The sequence below is a fragment of the Polistes fuscatus genome, unplaced genomic scaffold (assembly GCF_010416935.1).
Source record: "Polistes fuscatus isolate 324 unplaced genomic scaffold, CU_Pfus_HIC Scaffold8, whole genome shotgun sequence".
Classification (NCBI taxonomy): domain Eukaryota; kingdom Metazoa; phylum Arthropoda; class Insecta; order Hymenoptera; family Vespidae; genus Polistes; species Polistes fuscatus.
Genome location: NW_025113162.1, coordinates 1,547,307 through 1,567,441, shown reverse-complemented (window position 1 = coordinate 1,567,441; position 20,135 = coordinate 1,547,307). Strand labels below are relative to the sequence as shown.

At 28.2% G+C, this 20,135-nt stretch overlaps 1 protein-coding gene across 11 annotated transcripts in view; it reads left to right on the top strand.

Moving 5' to 3' along the window:
• The first annotated feature begins 1,239 nt into the window (after positions 1-1,239).
• The window catches only part of LOC122525168 (phosphatidylinositol 4-phosphate 5-kinase type-1 alpha-like), a 42,092-nt gene continuing 23,196 nt past the window's right edge, over positions 1,240-20,135 (top strand). The window contains exons 1-11 of one of the 11 annotated variants that reach the window (XM_043647839.1): positions 1,240-2,119; positions 6,550-6,584; positions 8,334-8,462; positions 8,849-9,097; positions 9,217-9,369; positions 9,672-9,836; positions 9,919-10,134; positions 10,939-11,165; positions 11,688-11,823; positions 12,030-12,117; positions 17,535-17,597. In XM_043647839.1, coding sequence (XP_043503774.1) covers positions 1,996-2,119; positions 6,550-6,584; positions 8,334-8,462; positions 8,849-9,097; positions 9,217-9,369; positions 9,672-9,836; positions 9,919-10,134; positions 10,939-11,165; positions 11,688-11,823; positions 12,030-12,117; positions 17,535-17,597 — 1,585 coding nt within the window. In that variant the 5' untranslated portion in view covers positions 1,240-1,995. Of the gene's footprint in view, positions 2,120-6,549; positions 6,585-8,303; positions 8,463-8,848; positions 9,098-9,216; positions 9,370-9,671; positions 9,837-9,918; positions 10,135-10,938; positions 11,166-11,687; positions 11,824-12,029; positions 12,118-17,534; positions 17,598-20,135 lie in introns of all 11 variants that reach the window. The other 10 variants (XM_043647837.1, XM_043647838.1, XM_043647833.1 and 7 more) reach the window with 10 other exon arrangements.

The window sequence follows — 20,135 nt, the reverse complement described above, 5'->3', positions numbered from 1 at the left end:
CTCAGAAATATTAAAATTTTTGTATTATTAAATTTTGAAGCTTAAATAACGTTCGGTAAATATTACAGTAATTTCTCTTTTCTTGTTTCGTCTTTAAAATTTTTCACTTTGATCGTATTTTATTACATTTGCAATTTTTCTTTTCTATAGAATGCAGTTTAAAAGTGTTTCATAATAATTAATAGATATTTTTTTTTAGTAACTTAGTATTATTTTTCCTATTTCTTTATTTTTATTTATTTTATATAAATGTAAAATCACGCGCTTACATTTAATTTTATTGCAACGGTAATTAGAGATTTGATAAAAAATAAATAAAGGATTTAATTGAAAAGTGCATCTGCGAATTGGACCACTTATATGTCAGGCTATTGTATCACTTGATTGTATGATTAATATAGTTTTCTTCTTGTTACAGGTGATCATCATTGGATTTATCATCAAACCTTCTGGATTCTTTTTTATTTGAGAGTCTTAAATTGCTTCATTTTAAAATATATTTATATAAATGCATTTCTGAAGGCACACACATGTGTTTATATATTCACAATTAAATATAATTATATAAAATTCTATATTACAATATAACTGTACTATATATACTATCAAAGTATATATATGATATTTCAATTATCAATAATTAAGTAAATAAATTATTTAAAAAGTTAGCAATTGTTGATTTTGTATTAGCAAATAGCTAGCAATTAAATACACTTATTCATTTATTTCAGCTGTTTAGCTGTTTTTTTAACTGTTTTAGTAGCTGTTTTGCCAACTTTTTAATGTTAACGAATGAAACACTCCGATCGAATCGACCTCCGTGAGTCAACTATGAAGATATTCGTAAGAGTTGAATCGGTAATACAAACAAGTTTCTATTCTATTCTATTCTCTAATATGTATACCTTTAAAGATTTAAATAGATTTTTCGATATAGTTATTATTAACAGTTACGATGAGCTAATCAATCTAATGATTCATATTTCGTAAGAAAATTGACTGATTCATCGAAAAGTTTTATTTATTTTCAAAGATAAGTAAGTTTCACAAAAACAAATATTACATCTAATCAAATCGAATCAATATTTAAATTAATGAAAAGTAAAATTAAAAAATCTTGTAATTGAAATAAAAAAACCAAAATTAAACGATAATTATTAAATTCTGCGGTCGATAAGGAAGAGAGTGAATTATCCACGTTAAAGGAATCCAACATGGCGCCTAGTTGTCTATCAATTAGATACGGTCGATACGTTATTACGGAATTAAACCGCATGGCGGCGTGGAGGGAGCGTCGACAAGATGTCCGGTCGATAGAAGTCGGCGTGGCGCGGCACGGAGTAGACGAGAGACGACGACTCTCTCTTCTCGTTCGTGTCTGTTCTTGGGTTAAAGAGAACGAAAGAAGAGAAAAAAAAACGACGAAAAGAAAAAGATATAATTTAATTATTGAAAGAGAAAAGAAACGGTAGTATATCGTAATCAGTAAAAATAGAGTTATACACGTTGTGTCGAATAAGAGATGTTTGTCATTGACATCCTTTACGTGTGAAAAAAAATAAATCGAGAGAGTTTTTAGTGTTAGTAAAAAAGAAGGAAAAGAAGAAAGAGAGAGAGAGAGAGAAGAAAGAGAAGGAGAAGAAGGTGACGTGTACATATAAAAGAAAGAGATAGAGAATGTGCATTGAGACAAGGATACACGTTGGTAGCAATACGTGCACTCTGGAGCCACCACTGTGAGAGAGACAAAGACAGAAAAATTGTAAGGTAGACAGACAGACAGGGAGAAAGAGAGAGAGAGTGACAGAGAGAGAAAGAAAGAAAGAGAAAAGTTTCTTTCGATCACGCGTCGAGGAAGATGCGTTCGCGCGTATTAGTAACGCGGAGGACGACGAGGAAAGAGAGGAGGCGCTATCGCGAAATCGTCTTGGTGTTGAATTTAGCGTGAGTCAGTCGTCCCGTCGTGGATCGTAACGGGCGGCCACCACGTACAAGATGGCTTCGGGCGACAATGTGGACGCGATCGAGGTGGTCGAGACGAGCTTCACCGGACCGGCCCAACCTGCTGCTGCTACTTCCGAGGATTCCACGAGGGCCGATCAGTCAGCCGAAGACGACAGTAAGTATTTCTATGTTTCATTCCTTTTTCTTTTTTATTTGCATTTTTAACATACATTTTGCGTCCTTCCTTTTTATACTCACTGTTAATCTCTTTTTCTCTATATCTGTTTTATTAGTTTTTCTTTATATGTCTATCTCTTTCTATCTCTATCTTTTTATTTCTTTCCGTTCTCGTATTATCGACATAACCTATAACGAGACACGGAATGAAAGAAAGAAAGAGAAAGATGAATATTTACGGTTAGTTAAATAAGTAAAAAAGATACTACTACTACTACTACTACTAATACTATTATTACTACTACACAACTACTACTACTGTTACTTTACTCTTACTACTACCTACTATTATTACAATTCTCCGAAAAAGGAAGGACGAATGCGTTCGCAAAATTCGATATCCTCTTTCAATTTCTCAAATTCTCCTTTGCTATGTTATACTTCGGTCGATTTTTCTTACATTAGACTATGCCGAAGACTAAAGTACTAAAGACTAAAAAGAAATAAGACAATAAAGAAGCCGTGGTATCCCTCGGGGAAGCTCCGAAGCGTCTCGTAATCTGGCTCGCTCGAGCACGATTTGACAGCTGATGGGTGTCACCCGTGTCTACCCCCTTCCCCCTCACACTCCCCACTTTCCCAGCCCCCTTTCCTTCCACAGCCCATCGTCCATCGTGCGCCACGCGCGTCTTCTCTTCCCGAACGAAATCGATGCCTCTTTTACTTCCCCCCTTTATCCCTTCTACTCAACCCCTTCTAAAACCACCCTCTCAACAACCCCTCGAACCTTTCTATCTATTTTTCTCCATCGATTGTGTCCATTATTCGATCACACGAATATATCTGCCCCGGTGCGCCGGTTATTGATACTCAATTTTGAAAAATAAATATTCTATTTTTGTATATTTTTTGTATTGTATTGTATATTTTTCTGTTACATTTTTTCTTTTTTAGTAATTATTTATAAATTTTTCTCAAACCAAATTTGAGATAATTAATTGACGTATTTGTTTTATCGATTGTTAGATTTGTTCTACATCTTTTTTGTATTAATTTGTGGAGTAATTATTTCAGCGGTGTTTTCAATTGATTTTGAAATAATTATTTGTAATATTAATTTTTATAAACAATTGTTTTTGTTATCAAATTTTGTATTTATCGTTTTAGCAATTATTTGATCGATATTAAAATGTGTTTCAAATTGATTTGTATATTATTATTGAATATGAATGGAATTAACAATAGATTTCTTTTTAAATTTTTTGCAGTAATTACTTATAGATGATATTGAAACGTGTATGGTTTTATTTTTTATATTTCATTCGAGATATAATATTGAATTTTAATCTAAAATTTAATTGATGATTTTGTAAATAATATTTTTTTCAATTGTATCTGTTAAACGGATTTATTTTTTGAAAATAATTTTATACTGGTTGCAGTCTTTCTTTCTCTTTCTTTATCTTTGTTTCTTTCTTTTTTACTTTTGGCACGCGTGAAAGTAGGAAGAAGGGGCATTGTACCGTTTATCGAACCTACGCACACTGATCCCAAGTCTTCAAAACGTGGCCAAAATATGAAAATGTAGTTTAATTTTGTTAAAAATTAATACTTGGCGTGGTTTTAAGGTCGCTGATTACAAATCTGATATTATCATTTTGATAAATAGAATATTAAAGACAAAATCGAAAATAATTTAGAATGCATTATCACTGAAAGTAATATTGTGTGTTTAAGAATAGGTATTGTGATATAGGTAAAATAACAATAAAGAAATATTTGAAAGAAACAATTATTTATTTATTAGCTTATATTGTGTATTCAGTTTATTTGTAATTAAATAAAGTAATAGATAAAGTGTAAAACGTTTTTAGAAATACGTTTGTGCATTATCATAAAAAATCGTCATGAGAACAAGTTAATGTAGGAACTATTAGCAGGTAATTTTGTAATATTTATTAGATAAACTATCGATAAACAATTTAAAACCGATTAGAGCGCAGAATTTCTCAAGAATTTTTACTTACAATTAAAGCTCTTTTCAATAAATATTTCTAATACCGTGCATAACATATAACAATTACATTTATTACTTGTATAAATATTGAAAAACATAATTGTTAGGCGAAAATTTCATACCCATACTTTGAAATCGGTCAGATATTAACTTTATTATACGCGTTTAAAATAACCGTTATTCTCGGAGAACAGCGACTCACAAATACGGATGTTGTACTCAACGCTCATGTTTAATTTAAAAATTTTACACATATGAATAAACATTTATTTATTGTAAACAGTTGAAAAAATCACTACGATATTCACTGAACATATTTCAAGGGTTAAAAGTACCAAATAAAAAACTTGTTTTCGAGTATTGGCCACGTTTTGGGAATATGAAACCACTGTGAGAGGAACGTATCGCGTGCTGCACGATGCAAGTTGCGTGTTTTATAACCGAGTATAAAACTTTGAAAGAAAGAGAGAAACAGATACAGAAAGGAAGAGATAGAAATGTTACTTGTGTGTCGGTCAAGACGATTAACTCTTAAAACATACTTGCACCATTAGGCTCAACAAAGTTATTCTCGTAATCTCTCTGACGCACACACTACATATATTTATATGTGTGTGTGTATCTCAAATGTCACAGTGAACATTGTTAACCCTTCGATTAGACCATGCCCAGTAACTTTGTTGATTTTTCCCCTTTTTTTCTTTCTCTTTTTTCATCCTGCAAAGTTCACTCTCTGTTCCATCCCACAAATATGTTTACACGTGTGGATTAATGTATGTGTGTGTCAAAAGCTTTGATCATTCTATCGTGCATTGCACGTGTATGATGTATTGCATATACAGGTAGTTCAGTTTAATGAGAATACCTTTTAATATATTTTCTTCCATGTATGCGTGTGTATGTGTATTTAGGTTGGACAGTTTGATCAAAACACCTCAGTTATTTATGGTTTAATGGAAAAAGTCATTAATTGATGCAGTTCAATATTTTATTTCACTACTGTTTACTAAATTTGTATTAAATGCATATCTCGATTTCTTTGCAATATTAACATTATAATATCTCTTTAAATTATCTTTTGATACAAATAGATTTATAGTTTATTTTTTTATACAGAATTACAATAAAATATCTACCACTATTATTGAGTCAATTTTGAAGAGTCTTCTTTTTAATTTATATTTTTCGATAATTATTTCGTGTACCTTGCATCGATTAAATGATTTAAAAAATTCATACCACCATCACCACCACGTGCGTCCAATTGAAACGACGTAATTTTGTCCTAAAATTCTTTTCCATAATAACAGTAATAACCAAAAAAATATTTACGCGTTCCAATTTAAATGCCCCACCTGGTGTAGTCGGTGCATACATTGTAGTTGAAAAGATTCTTGGTTTAAAATGGTATTCCATTTTACGTTCTTTTCATCTTAAAAAACTCGACAATTTTTGTCACCGTTAAATTTCGAATAACCTGTTCCTTTTATCTGTCATTTCCATTGAAATGACTCCGTTTTGTATATTCAGCATGTATACACATATATTTTATTGGAAAAGTCATAGCACGGTTAAAGCTTATATCAATTTTTTCTTCTTTTCTATTTTTATATATTTTTTTTTTTTTTTTTTTTTTTTTGTTGAACAACCGACCGGCCTTTGATCTTTTGATCAAAGCCTTCACTACTCTTCATAGTTATACTCCCACCATTACCACCCACACCACTACCAGCATTCTATGAATTAAACCCAACGTTACCGAAAGTGCTACCTATAAATCAAAGGCTTCTAATTAGACCTTATATAGTATATTGATTATCGATTACATTAAATAGAATTTGATTAACACGAGATGTGATATTCTGGTCCTGGTCCTCGATTTGACCGACGCTTGCTTGATATCGATCCTAGTATGATGAAGTGAGTAAGAGAGAAACGGAAGGAGAAATAATCAGTTCCTTTTAAAAATGGCGAATACGTTTCATCCCACGAATTGAAATCTGATGAGATCATTTCCCTAACAATAGATTTCACTTCGTAAATAAAATATTTGGATTTAAAAGGAATGTGTTATTTTTTTTAATTTTAGTTGTTATATATACTTGTAAACAAATGATTATATATAAATGTACAAATTCTATTGATTTGTAAGATTGTCTTTACTTGTAATATATAAAAATAAAATGTTTAATTTAATTCTTTTTGCCTCCAAATATTTTAAAATGAACTAATAAATATGAATTATTCAAATGATCTTAATAATATTTATTTGTAATATAAAATTATAAAAATGTTTAATGTAATATTCTCTTCTATTAATTATTCTGTTTCTTGTTTTAATATTTTAAAGAAATAATTTAATAAATGTGAAAAATTGCGATATTAAATATTTGCATGTGTTGTTTTCACAGATAAATCCACGGGAGAAAAAGTAACTGCACTCGATGTAAGTATCATTATCTAATCAATGCTTATAATACACATTATTGTTTGGAATTTTTCGATCTGTCCCTTTTGAGTTTTCAAGAATAAAGAAATAAAGAAGAAAAAAATGTTGTTATTGACGCAATTAGTTCGTTTACAATACTATGCTTTCTTGACGCTCGAGAAATACGTATGTACTTATTCGTTTGTACGTCAGAAGATAACGTGTAGCTCCTATCGCATTCAAGTTTTTATCGTCCGACGACGTACATTACAAGCAGTGACAAAAAGGAAAATATTTCTGCAAATGAGTACGGAATAAAGAGTTGGAATTATTGTTAGAAATAAAACGTAAGGGAAAAAATCGAAATTGGACAAGATTTGTCCAAATTTCTTTTTGTAAATTTACAAAAAATATACACACACGCAGAAAAAAAGATATTCACGATGAAAAGATTATCTCGTCGTAGATTGTAAAATATTGAAATTAAAATTGAAAATAATATATATTCGATAGAGAGAGGAAAGGAAGAAAAAAATATTGAAGTAGAATAGATTTTGATTTGTTATTGTTTTAATTGAAATAAAAATCTCTAAATATAACAGTTTATTTAAGTTTATATAAATAGAATAGAATTAAAGTAGGACAAATTTAGAAATCGAGATAGAAAAATCTTAAAATTGATTACGTTGTTCCTTTTTTTATTTTCTATTTTCTATTCGCGAGCAGATATTTTTGCTAATTAAAATATTCAAAGAGATAATATCTCGATACTTCGTAGAATGTTAACATGTAATAAAAAACGAGACTCTCCTTGCATAACTCTCATAGTTACCGTAGTCAAAGAGGTGGGACGGTTCGAGGGAGGAGAATTGGGAGGGAGAAGAAAACTAACGTCGCTTCGTTAATCGCTTCGTGTAATACCGACCTCGTAATCATAGTCCTAGTCATCGTGTTCGCATTTTTTCTTTCTAATTTACATCGAAAGTTTACAAAATATCTATACGATGTAATAATCTTTAGCAAATATAACACAAAAATGAAAATCTTATCGATTATCGTACAATCATTTTTAGGTCAAATTTATAATTATCAGTTTCTATCATATTTCATTTTTGTATCTTCGCAAAAATTAATAAAAGTCACGCTAACAACATTTTATTAATTATAAATAACGACAATTAATCGGTTGGAATTTTCGAATCAAATGTTTTTTTCTGAATACTTTTATTCCTTTTATTTTTAACACTAATAATATATATTTTATGAATTATCGTACAATAATTGTTAACCAGAATTGGAATCACTATTATTTTTGATTACTTTCATTCTATTTATATTTATTTGTTTATTGCAATGACGATCAATAAAAGAATGTAACTTAAAGTGTACATATGTGTATACAGATCTATACGTGACTTAATACATAGTTGGACTTCCTTTTAATTTCCTCGGGTGAAATCAGCTCTATTTCCGGTCTTAAAATACGTTAATCGATTCGTCATCGATTTCTTGATCAACTGCATTTCTACTTTTCTTCTTTATTTCTTTACTTTCTTTTTCTTTTTCTTTCTTTTTTTTTTATAAATATTTCTAAAGAATAATTTTTCTATTACAATTTTTTCTTTGTTATATTTCATATAATGAAAATGTCTCCTATATAGAGGATAATTTTTAAATTTAAATAAATAAATTGGTTAATAATATTTGCCTAATTTTTTTTTTTATATCATGACGCAGGAGATAGTAGACGGGTAGTTTATTTTGCAGAATTCAATAACACAGCATGGAACGGCGGGGCTCAAAACCCCTGCGGGGGTGTCGAGAAATAAATCGGAAAGGGAAAGGAAAATTGGACATCGTCGAGTTGGAGTGGGAGGTGAAATTACGTACAAAAAGGTAATATAATTGTACAAAAAAAATATTAAATCGATACGTAAATTAAGAAAATATTATATTTGAGATTAGTCAATAAGTAATTTAGAATATTTCTTTATTTCAAAACTTGTTTGTTATTCTATATCCAAATAAAAACAACATTACAATATTTCTTATTTAAAATTTGTAATATGTTAGATTGAAATAAATAAATAATTTATGTTTAAATATAAAAAGCAAATATATTTCTAATTTTTTATATTAGAAATTTTAATATTACTTATTGGTCGATCCAATATATACATATTTATTAATTATTATTATTTTTATTATTATATATGATAGTATTTTGTAGGTAAACCTATTGTAACTATATTAATAAACGTTTTCTTGTACAAAACAAATAGATACAAACGACACAGATTATGGGATCTATACAACTTGGTATACAACATGCGGTCGGTGGTCTAGCAAGTAAGCCAGAACGAGATTTGCTCATGCAAGACTTCATGACCGTCGAGACAACGAATTTTCCAAGCGAGGGATCGAATCACACTCCTGCTCATCACTTTTCCGAATTTAAATTTAAAAATTACGCCCCAATTGCATTTCGATATTTTAGGGATCTCTTTGGCATTCAACCGGATGACTTTTTGGTAATACTATTTAACGAAATAATAATTATAATGATAATTCGTATTTTTCTTTATAGAATTAGAAGTCACATATTTTTATATTTAATTTTTCTATTTATTTTATTTGTTATTTTCTTTAGATGTCAATGTGTAGCGCCCCTTTGCGCGAGTTATCCAATCCGGGTGCCAGCGGAAGTATATTCTATTTAACGGAGGATGATGAATTTATTATTAAGACTGTTCAACATAAAGAGGGAGAGTTCTTGCAAACTCTTCTACCAGGATATTACATGGTAAGAATAATCAGATACACAGATTGACCCACGACAACAGAAAGTTTTTAATAATCCTAGGTAATTGTTAAAAATCAAGTACAATAAAACACACAAAATACAAATATAAATTAACAAACGAAAAGAGTAATTTATTTCTAATTTCACCATTTGGAACATTTGACACGTTCTCTACAATTTCGTTGTGACGTTAATTTTATTATATATCAAATTGTTTCATATATGTATCCGCAACAATATGATTTTTTAATTTGGCCAGTGAATCAAATTGACTAATAATCAATGTGTTTTTTCGTTTTCAGAATTTAAATCAGAATCCAAGAACATTGTTACCTAAATTTTTTGGCTTGTATTGTTATCGGTGTAACAGTAAAAATGTTCGATTAGTAGCTATGAATAATCTCCTTCCTTCAGCAGTAAAATTGCATCAAAAGTACGATCTCAAAGGATCCACGTATAAAAGAAAAGTATGACGTGTGATTTTATTTATTCTAAATTTGATTTTTCTTACTTTATATAGTCTTCATATTTCTATTTATCATTTTTTAGGCATCAAAGTCAGAAAGATCAAAGTCGTCTCCAACGTATAAGGACTTAGATTTTATGGAGCATCATCCAGAAGGAATTTTTCTGGAAGCTGACACGTACAATGCTCTAGTTAAAACAATTCAACGAGATTGCCGGGTATTGGAAAGCTTCAAAATTATGGATTATTCGCTTCTTGTTGGAATACATAATCTGGATCAGGCTGCAAGAGAAAAAACTGTAAGTAAGAAAATTTATTTATGTATTTGTTTTTCAAATTTATTAAACTGTAGATTTTAAACTAATTTGCTTACCCTTACACCAATTTCCGTAAATCAAATGTGAACCAAATTTAAAATTGCATTAAACTTTATTTTTTGCAAAATCATCAACACCGTCATAATATGAATAATAAAAAATTTGGTCGTTAAACTGTCACGTAGAACACCTGAATTTTGTATTCAAATCCTAAAGTGTCGAAATTACTGCCCACTATGCATTCAGTCATAGTTGTATTAATATAAAAAATAAAAAAACAATTGATTCACAATCCTGTAAAAATCATTAATAATCAATAATCAGAGTATAGTGATTCTTAAAATATATGATACTACACTTCGAGGATTGTTTAATATCTTTTATTTAAGTATGAGTTCTTCCATTATAATGACACATAATAAATAAAAGATTAACAAATATTTTTAACACAATCTCCGTTCAATGAGTCGAGTCAGAAGTAAATAAATGCACGTGATTGAAACGTGATCAGTACAGGAGCGTATTCACTTTCAAATACTGTAAAACTGTTCTGCTAAAGTTCCTAAAAGTTCAGCCGTGAATCCAAAGCTTGGCTATCCATTTATCAGTTAATGTGTATCAAGAAAATTTGTATACATCCATCGCATGTTTAACACGTCAATGTTTAGTTAACTTCCCCTGACTCGACTAACACTCGAATGGGGTGTACAGAAATAGTTGTCGCAATAAATAAAATAATTCCAAGTAAAAATATTCCAGAAACGTTTCGTTGATTCATTTGATTAGCAGGAACAAAGAATATCGGCCAGTGCGGACGACGAAGTTGGCGAGATGACTGGCGAGGGTGGAGCTTTTAATCAAGCGGAAAGAGAACGTGACAGGGAAGATAGAATAGGTGCTACGGCATTGAATCGATCGAGAAGCATAAACAGGCAAAGATTGGTCGCTCATAGTACAGCTATGGAAAGTATTCAAGCTGAAAGCGAACCAATTGACGAAGAGGATGATGTTCCGTGAGTTTTCTTTTACACGTACATATATTTTTCATCCATTATTTTTATTACAATATATAAAAGATGGGTCAAAAATTCTTTAATAGGCTATCAAAAGTTAATGAGCAATTTTCTTCAAAAATTAGCTAATTTTTTTTCCTAAATTTTTGGGTATGTTTATGTAGTAATATTTTATTGTCCATTGTGTAAGAGCAAATAAAAAATTAGTATGTATTCCGTATCTTGGCACCATCTTGTTCCTATTTTAAATGCTGACCAAATATATAGGAGTGAAAGTTTTTTTTCTTTGTTTAACTTCATCAATTAACTTTCCACTTATGAGAACGGTCAATACAATACTACTACATCTACAATTGCAAGCTTAAAGATTTTGTTTCAATTTATTTGTAGAAATCATCTAAGAATTTTGTTGACCTACCTAGAAATTTGTGATTCCATCCTATGCAAATTGATTTGTTGAAAGTATAAATATCAAGAGTTAAGTATCTAAATGTTAAATATAAATTATTATTTTTTTCCTAGCAGTCCTGGTGGTATACCTGCAAGAAATGCTCGTGGTGAACGGCTATTGCTATTTCTTGGTATCATTGACATTTTGCAGAGCTACAGACTTAAGAAGAAGCTCGAGCATACGTGGAAATCGATGATACACGATGGTGTAAGTTTAACAATTTATTTATATTATATTACAAATTAACATGTACAGTATAAACAAATTTCTAGTCATCAATTTATTTATCATTGTATTTTCTATACCATTTAACAATTTGATTTTAATTCGACAACAATATAAATCTAAAAATACACCAATTAAAATAGATTGAATAGATTGAAACAATATTTTTTGTTATTTCTTCTCTTTAGGATACAGTATCAGTACATCGACCAGGATTTTATGCTCAGCGTTTTCAAGACTTTATGGCCAAGACAGTATTCAAGAAGATACCTTCACGTAAGTACCATCCTAATCAGCCTTTACTAGCAAACTTGACGTCAATGTTAACATTAAACAAGGCTCATTCTTAAGTTGTAAGTTTAATTAAGATTAATTGATTATTATCGCGATGGCCATTGCTTTCTGGTTGATGTGATTTATCTCGATTATGATTAATTTTTTATACTTTTTATATTTTCTCTCTATTTTATATATATATATACACATATAATAATATTTTTAAAAACGTTGAAACGTAGCTAATTATCTTTGTCATTCAACAATGATATAACGCTCTAACATTTTTTAAGGTTGTCATTGCAAAGACAAACATAAAGATAACTATAAAAATGTTTTGTTTTTTTAAACTATTGACTGTGATTATATATCCTTGTCTGTCTGAATACTGTATGTATATATATGTATGTATCACACATATACTGTGGTTCAACCATATGCAATGCTATTCGATGATGTATTTTTCTTTATTTTTATTTTTTTATTTTTCTTTTTTTTTTTTTTTTAATTCGATAATCGCGTATTGGAAATGTACTTTACAAAATTATTAAATTTTCTAGGAAGAATTAGGATATTTGATTATATTATAAACAAAAGAAAAAGGGGAAAAAAAGGCAAATGGCATAGCTAACATTATTTAGCATATGGCTTTTCCCACAAGCACACTTACATTTAATATTAATAAAAATTAATATTTGTCGGTACTTAAGATTGAAAAAAAGTAATACGTATACGTACATTCATTAACACAAACACAACGCAAATTAAAATATATAAATAGTGCAGTAAGCCGTAAGCTAGGAAAGCTGTATTTTGTTTATGTGCAGTATTCTCATTGTAATCTTATTGAAACAAAAAGAAAAAAAAACAAAAACAAAGAAAAAACGTGCGAAAAACATAAAATAAAAACAGAGAGACAGATAATATCTTAATTAATAACACGTACTTATTCGATATTAGCATAATTAACTATGTCCTTTTCCAAAGAGTAACAAGTTCTCGTTTTTAAATGTTCATTTCAAACAATGTCCAATATGTGAGACTATTAATCATATTATTGTTATTATTATTATTATTTTTAGGATTATTATTATTATTATTATTATTATTATTATTATTATTATTATTATTATTTTTAGGATTATAATTATTATTTTTAGGATTATTATTATTAGTAGTATTATTATTATCGTACAAGTCGATTGTATCATTTTGTTTAAATCATGCATTTATCATAAACGATTAAACTACTCGCAAGAAAAGAAAGGAAATGAAAAATTAAAAAAAAAAAAAAATAAGCAATTTCGCGTAAAAAAAAAAGAAAAAAAGAACATATATATATATATATTTTATATTTTACAAACTATCTTCCTTTTTCTCATGCAAAAGATAAAAATAGATATATCATAGCCGTCCAGAATAATATTTTAAGAAATCGTAGGGAAGTGGTTTTTTTTTCTTTTTTTTTTTTTTTTTTCAAAGATAACGATAAAAATAATTGCACGGATCTCGCTGGTATCTGAAAATTTCTATTAAATCATTCGCTTTTATAATACATATATGCATTAAAATTTATGTAGATATTTAAAAAATATGTATATAAATATGCATATGCATATTTTATGGACAAAAAAGTTCGTGCCATTTAAATCCAATAGAAACAAATGATACAAAAAACCTAAAAACTGCACAAACTTTTTTTGTCCAACTAATATAAAATAATAAACTATAATAATAACATTATATACATATATATATATATATATATATGTGTATAAATATGAAATTCGAGCTGCCAAACAAACGTGTAGATTAATATTATTAAACAAATTCACGAACAATTAAAACGTGATATTTGAATAAGTAATACGCCATATCGATAGCACAAATTTGTAGTTGTTTAATGTAGGATTAATGATTGTTTTAAATTTATTAAGATATTTTCAGATACCATCAGAGATAATTCATATAAAAAATATAAATCAATCAGAGTAGTGTATATAGATGTATAACAAAACTATCCAGAGAAAAGAAAAAAGAAACCTTAATCAGTAATCGTATAATCACTTATTGGGTTTTGTTTTGGTGTGACTAATTGCTAACACAATGTATACGCACATTTATATTTTCATTTTTTATTTTATCTCATTCATGTTTCATTTTTTTTTCCTCATTTTTATGCATTTAATATGTTTTAATTTATTTTATCTCGGTTTATATAAAAAAAAAAAGATAATCTCTCGTTCGTACATCATTTTAACATTCTCGTCCGAAGGCAGTATTTAAATACAATTAATTAATTAATTAATTTAAAAAAAAATTACATTTAAACGAGCAGTATTTTAATCGGCTAATTTGTAAAATTAATTTAATCGATAGTCTCTGTTCACTGGTGTCCACAAAACATAGCTGAGTATTTGAACATTGTCGGATATAAGTAGAAATGAATTATATTTTATTCGTTAATTAGCATATACAAATGAAATTATATAATAATAATAATAAAAAAAAAATTTGACCTCGACTTTACTTCCTATGCGTGTGTGGACTTGATTGCGTATTGCAATTAAATATTTATATATAATAAAGAAAAAAACAAACAGTTCCTCGATAAGCAAGTACTTACCTGTGTGCCAAAGTTTTGTAAGACTTGTTTATACATTTATACATATATATACATACACACACACACATTGTATATTATTTAAATAATAATAATTAGTAGAGTGTACATGAGTTGCCTCTTCTAATACTAATTCTATTTACACGTAGAGAGCTTTCTATTTTATTATTCATTCGGGTATGCAATGTGATTAAAGCTTGTTACCGAAAAGGATATAACAGAATGCACGATACGTATTAGTATAATATATAAGTCAGTGATTATGATTATTATATAAATTAGGACTCCTCAAACTTTCCCACTTGGCGACCCCCTTTACCTAAATTAATATTCTTGTAAATCTAAACTCTACACTATATCTTCTTTTCTATTGTCATAAACTCACAGATATACTATACGTGTATTGTTTTGAATGAATTTTTAGTTCGTTCAGGGTCAAGGAATTTTTTACTTTTGCTCAAATATTTGCGAGCCCATATTATTTGGTGGTTTGTCATGGTTGCGTTGAGAAGTTCTGATTTAAATAATATATATTTTTTGTACATCTATTCTTGTACAATTTAATTTAAAATTGAAAATTATTTCAACAATTTTATCTTCTTTTTTATCCGATTTGAAACATTTTTTTCCAAAATAGGACGTAAGAAAAAAATATGTATTTTAAATGATCTGAAATGATTAAAAATTAGTCCACTTTCATAATCACCGATTCATATATTCGTACGCAATTATAATTGATTATTAAAATGATCTGTGATCGATCGTTAGGATCTATTTCAAATAATGATTTATTTTCGTGCTTTCTATCATTTTTTACTGACCGAGAGTTCCTCGTAACGAACAAATTGTCAAAACTTATTTAAGATGTATATACAATAATTAATTTTTTTCGGATTTTGAAAAGAGAAAGAGTGAGAGAGAGAGAGAGAATGAGTGAGTGAGAAAATGAGGTATGAAAATTAGAGATAGAAATATCATTTTAAATGTTAAACAAAGGAAAATAAAAATTACAAAACAAAAAAGATAACAAGAATTATAGAAAGCAGATATTAGAAAGTAGAAAAGGAAAGTAAATAGAAACAAAAATATTCAGCTATAAACTCACACTGTGGACACCAATGTACAACATTTATATACGTATATATATACATACATACATATTTATATATATACATATATATTTTTTGCCAATAAACATTTTCACGATTGACAATTTCATTTCATTTAAAGAGCCTACCCGCACTACTACTGTCTCACACTTGATCTATTTCTTTATACTTTTATCGTTTTCTTCGTTGTTATTTTATCTTTTTTTTTAAATACAAAATATAATTATTAAACTTTTGATTATGAACAATGTCGCTCTTTCGGTGCTAACGGCGCTTATAGACGTCCAAAAAATGTTTGCTCATATCGAACGATTTCCGAACGTTTCGAAGTCAAAAGGTTTATAAAAGTAAAAGGGGGAAGAAAATGAACTAAATTCGTCTGTGTGTGCTGTGTCATACTAATTAATTAATCAATTATTTTGTGTGTTATTATAATTTTAAATCATGTTCTGCACTCCCATATCTATAATCATTGATTTATCCAGATTTTTATTTAATTCATTCTTTTCTTTTATTTTTTTTCTAATCTTTTTTTTAATTTTTTAATAGTTTTATTTTAAATTCATTTAATCATAATCATAATCATCATTGTCATCATTTTATACACCTTGCATACTGTCTTCGATAATTATTGTGTTTTCCATGCGATGTGTTCGTTGTTTGTGTTTTTCTCGTACAACACATTTTGAGGATTTTTCTTTTTTTTTTTAATCTTCACTTGTTAACGCAAATATATACAGGGTGGATCAACATTTTCTGAAATAGGCCAAAAGCTTCTGTTTGATTTCTAGTATCAGTTATATATTCCTATTTAATTTTTTTTTTGTAAAATTATTGCGTGGAAAAAGTAATTGATTTTTCAAAAATTGTCTGGTCAATTTAGAAAACTTTTGGCTCACCTTGTGTATATTTATCTATATCTATTTATCTATCTCTCTATTTATATTTATATATTACATATATTATAAATATAAAAATTGTGTTGTGTCACATATTTCAAAACAAATGTACATTACCGTTAAAAAAAGAAAAAAGTAATTAGGTTTCCGATTAAAGAAGCAACGTGGGACGTATAAAAATTAAAAAGAATAAAGAAAAAAAGAAATAAGCGAAATAACCCAGGGATAAAGAAAAATTACTAATACTTACACTTACACGCGAGATCGTGATAAAATTAGACATCGTGTGAATGTGTCTGTGCATATTTAAATTGAATTACGGAATTTGTCCAACAAATTCTTTAATTTTATTTTTTTCTCTATTAATTAATTCGAACATATATATATATTTTTTTTCATATTTTATTTTATTTTTAATTCTTATTCCTTTCTTTAATATATATTTGATGAGCCTATAAATACTCTTTAAAAATCCTCGACTATATTTGTGTTACTTATTCTTTTTTATAATTTCACAAGACGGAAATTTTGTATCACTTAAAGAAATGATAAGAACAAAAAAATAAATAAAATAAATTTAGTTAGAAAAATATAAATTATAATAATGAGAGCAACCGGTATGTTGTTAGAAATGATGTTGACGTAAATAATTGAATATAACGGAATCAGCTAAATGTTGATATTTCTGTGTCCCGTGCATTACTTTCCGTGTCAACCCCAAACGAACCTGATCTGATCTGACCTGATCTGCTACCGATCGATACTCGAAAACTCGAATACGAAAAGTGGACCTGCCTGAGATTAAGGGGAACCATCGCAAATTCCGTAACCTCGTCACCAGCTACATAGGTAACTCTGTCTGTCTCTGTTGGTCCGTCTCTGTCTGTTCTACATTTATTTTTTATTTATTTATTTATTTATTTATTTTCCTTTCGTTTTTTGGTTTTGTTTTCAAATTGAGTTCTTTTTTTTTTCTCTCTTCTTTCTTCGCTTTTTTCCCTTCTCTTTATCTTTATTTTCCTTTTTTTTTTTCTTTTAATTTTCATTTTGTTTCCCTTACTTTCTTTTTTCTCACTTGTATGATCGTCCGTAAAAAGTTTGTTCCTTTGTTCTAACCACTTACGCTTGTACACACTCGTATTTGGATTTGTTTTATTTTCTTTTTTTTTTTTTGTTTTTTCTTTCTTTTAGAAGGTAATATTTATTACAAAACAATATTTGTACTATTTTGTAATTTATTCTTGTTCGGCACCCACGCTCACGCGCATCAGAAATGCTTCTCAAAATCTTCTCTACTTTTCTTTTTCTTTTTTTCCTCTTTGTTATTACCTATTTGCATATTATTTCTTATTTATTTGTAAATCGTTATACTTAATTAATTTTTATTGAGCTTCCTATTCCTTTAATTTCGTCCTTACTAATCGCTTCTATTAGCATCTTTCGCGTCTTAAAATCTTAGCTCGTTTCTTATCGTGTATATGAGCGTGTGCGTGCGTGTATATACGTGAATATATGTATTTTTGCATCTTTTTTTTATTTATTATTTTTATAGAATTAATGAATGCTTTAAGTATATGATAATTAAAAATTATCTTGCACTCGTTCTAATGTATTTTCTATATTCTATCCTTCGTGTTAGTGTAAGTATCGCTTATGTTTCTAATCGAATAATTAATTAATCAATTAATTAATCACTCAATCAATTGATTAATTAATTAATTATTCTGCCGTTAGAGTAGAGAACATTGATTCTAGAAATATTCTAATATCTTCTTATCAATCTAGTTAGAAGATTTTCTACATTCCCATAAAAAATGTTTAAACTTGCTAGAAAAAACCTTACGTGTGGTATATTTGTGTGTTTATGTATTAGAATTTCTCATGATGAGACGTGATCAAAAAATGATTGATCTTTCAGTCGCATGTTTAGTCTTCGTGTATCCTCTCGTTGATGATCCATTTGTTATCTTTGTAGCTTTCTGTGTGTTATTACATCCAATAATCGTGTACTTGATGATATTTTATGTACAGGATGGAATAAAAGTTCTTAAATCTTTTTATTTTACATTCAAAAACAAATTGGAAATAAATATTAAATTAGTGTTACGAGAAAACAATTTTGTCGAATATATTCTTAATTAATCATACGTGGGAACTTTTGAACCACCCTGTACTTCAACCTTTCTTACCATCCTTTTTCTTATCACTTTTTTTTTTTACATCTATCTTTATCTTTCAATCTCTCTATCTTCTATTTATCTATACTTTTTATTTTCCTTTTTTCTCTTTTTCTTATTTTTTGTTATTTTTTTCCAACTATTTAAACACATTCATCAAGAGTTCTCGAAATGTGGTCGCGTTTTATTCGAGATAAGAAAAATAAAATAAAAAATAGATCCATATAGGATTATTCCCATTATCCTGAAACAGAGAGAGAGAAAAGAAAATTTAAATAGTACGGACCAATGACCAATCAACTTCGCGCGTATCAATATCTTTTTTTTTATTATTATTATTATTATTATTATTTCTTTTTGTTGAATTTTTTTGGTCTTAATTCCAGCCACATGTCCACGAGAAGATATTCTTTTTTATTTCGTGCAGCAATTAGTTTAGCCTAGACATAACCCTCCTCTTGAAAAAACATCAACGAAGATTGTTATAAAAATAACAAATTATTATTAATTTTAATATTAATAATAATAATAATAATAATAATAATAATAATAGCAGATGTGTACGATTCGCTACTTTTTTAGGAAATTTTTTTAACGGACGTTCACGATCACGTACGTACGTATATATACACACACATATATGTATATGAGTATATGTTTGTATAATCAAGGCTTCTTATACTTTTTTACTTTGCGAATATGAAGAAATATTTTCACAATTTTGGTATATAGATTCCTTTTTTTTTTATCATAAACTCACAGATATACTGTACATGTAATGTTGTCAAAATTTTGAGATTTCTTTAAATTTCTGCAATCCCGTATAGGGTTGTCAAGGTTGCATTGAGAAGTCCTGGTATATATACAAATTATATTTGCGTTAATTATACCAATATACATATATGAATATATTATTATTATTTTTATCGCTAATGATTAAACATAAAAATAAAACACATAAATACACAAGGCATGTAGCGATTTACACGTAGAGGGTTTAACTACAAAATCATTGACAAACTTTTAATGTAAAATCTATTTTAATTGTTAGAATTAATTAGAACGATTTATTATTGAGAGAAAAGCATATTTCTTCCTTTTCTTTGTTTTTTTAGAGAGAGAGAATTGCTTTTCTTTGAATGTTGTCAGCTTGGATACGTAGTTTGGTTCTTATTATTTTTTAATTGTTATAGAAGAAAAAGAACTAGGA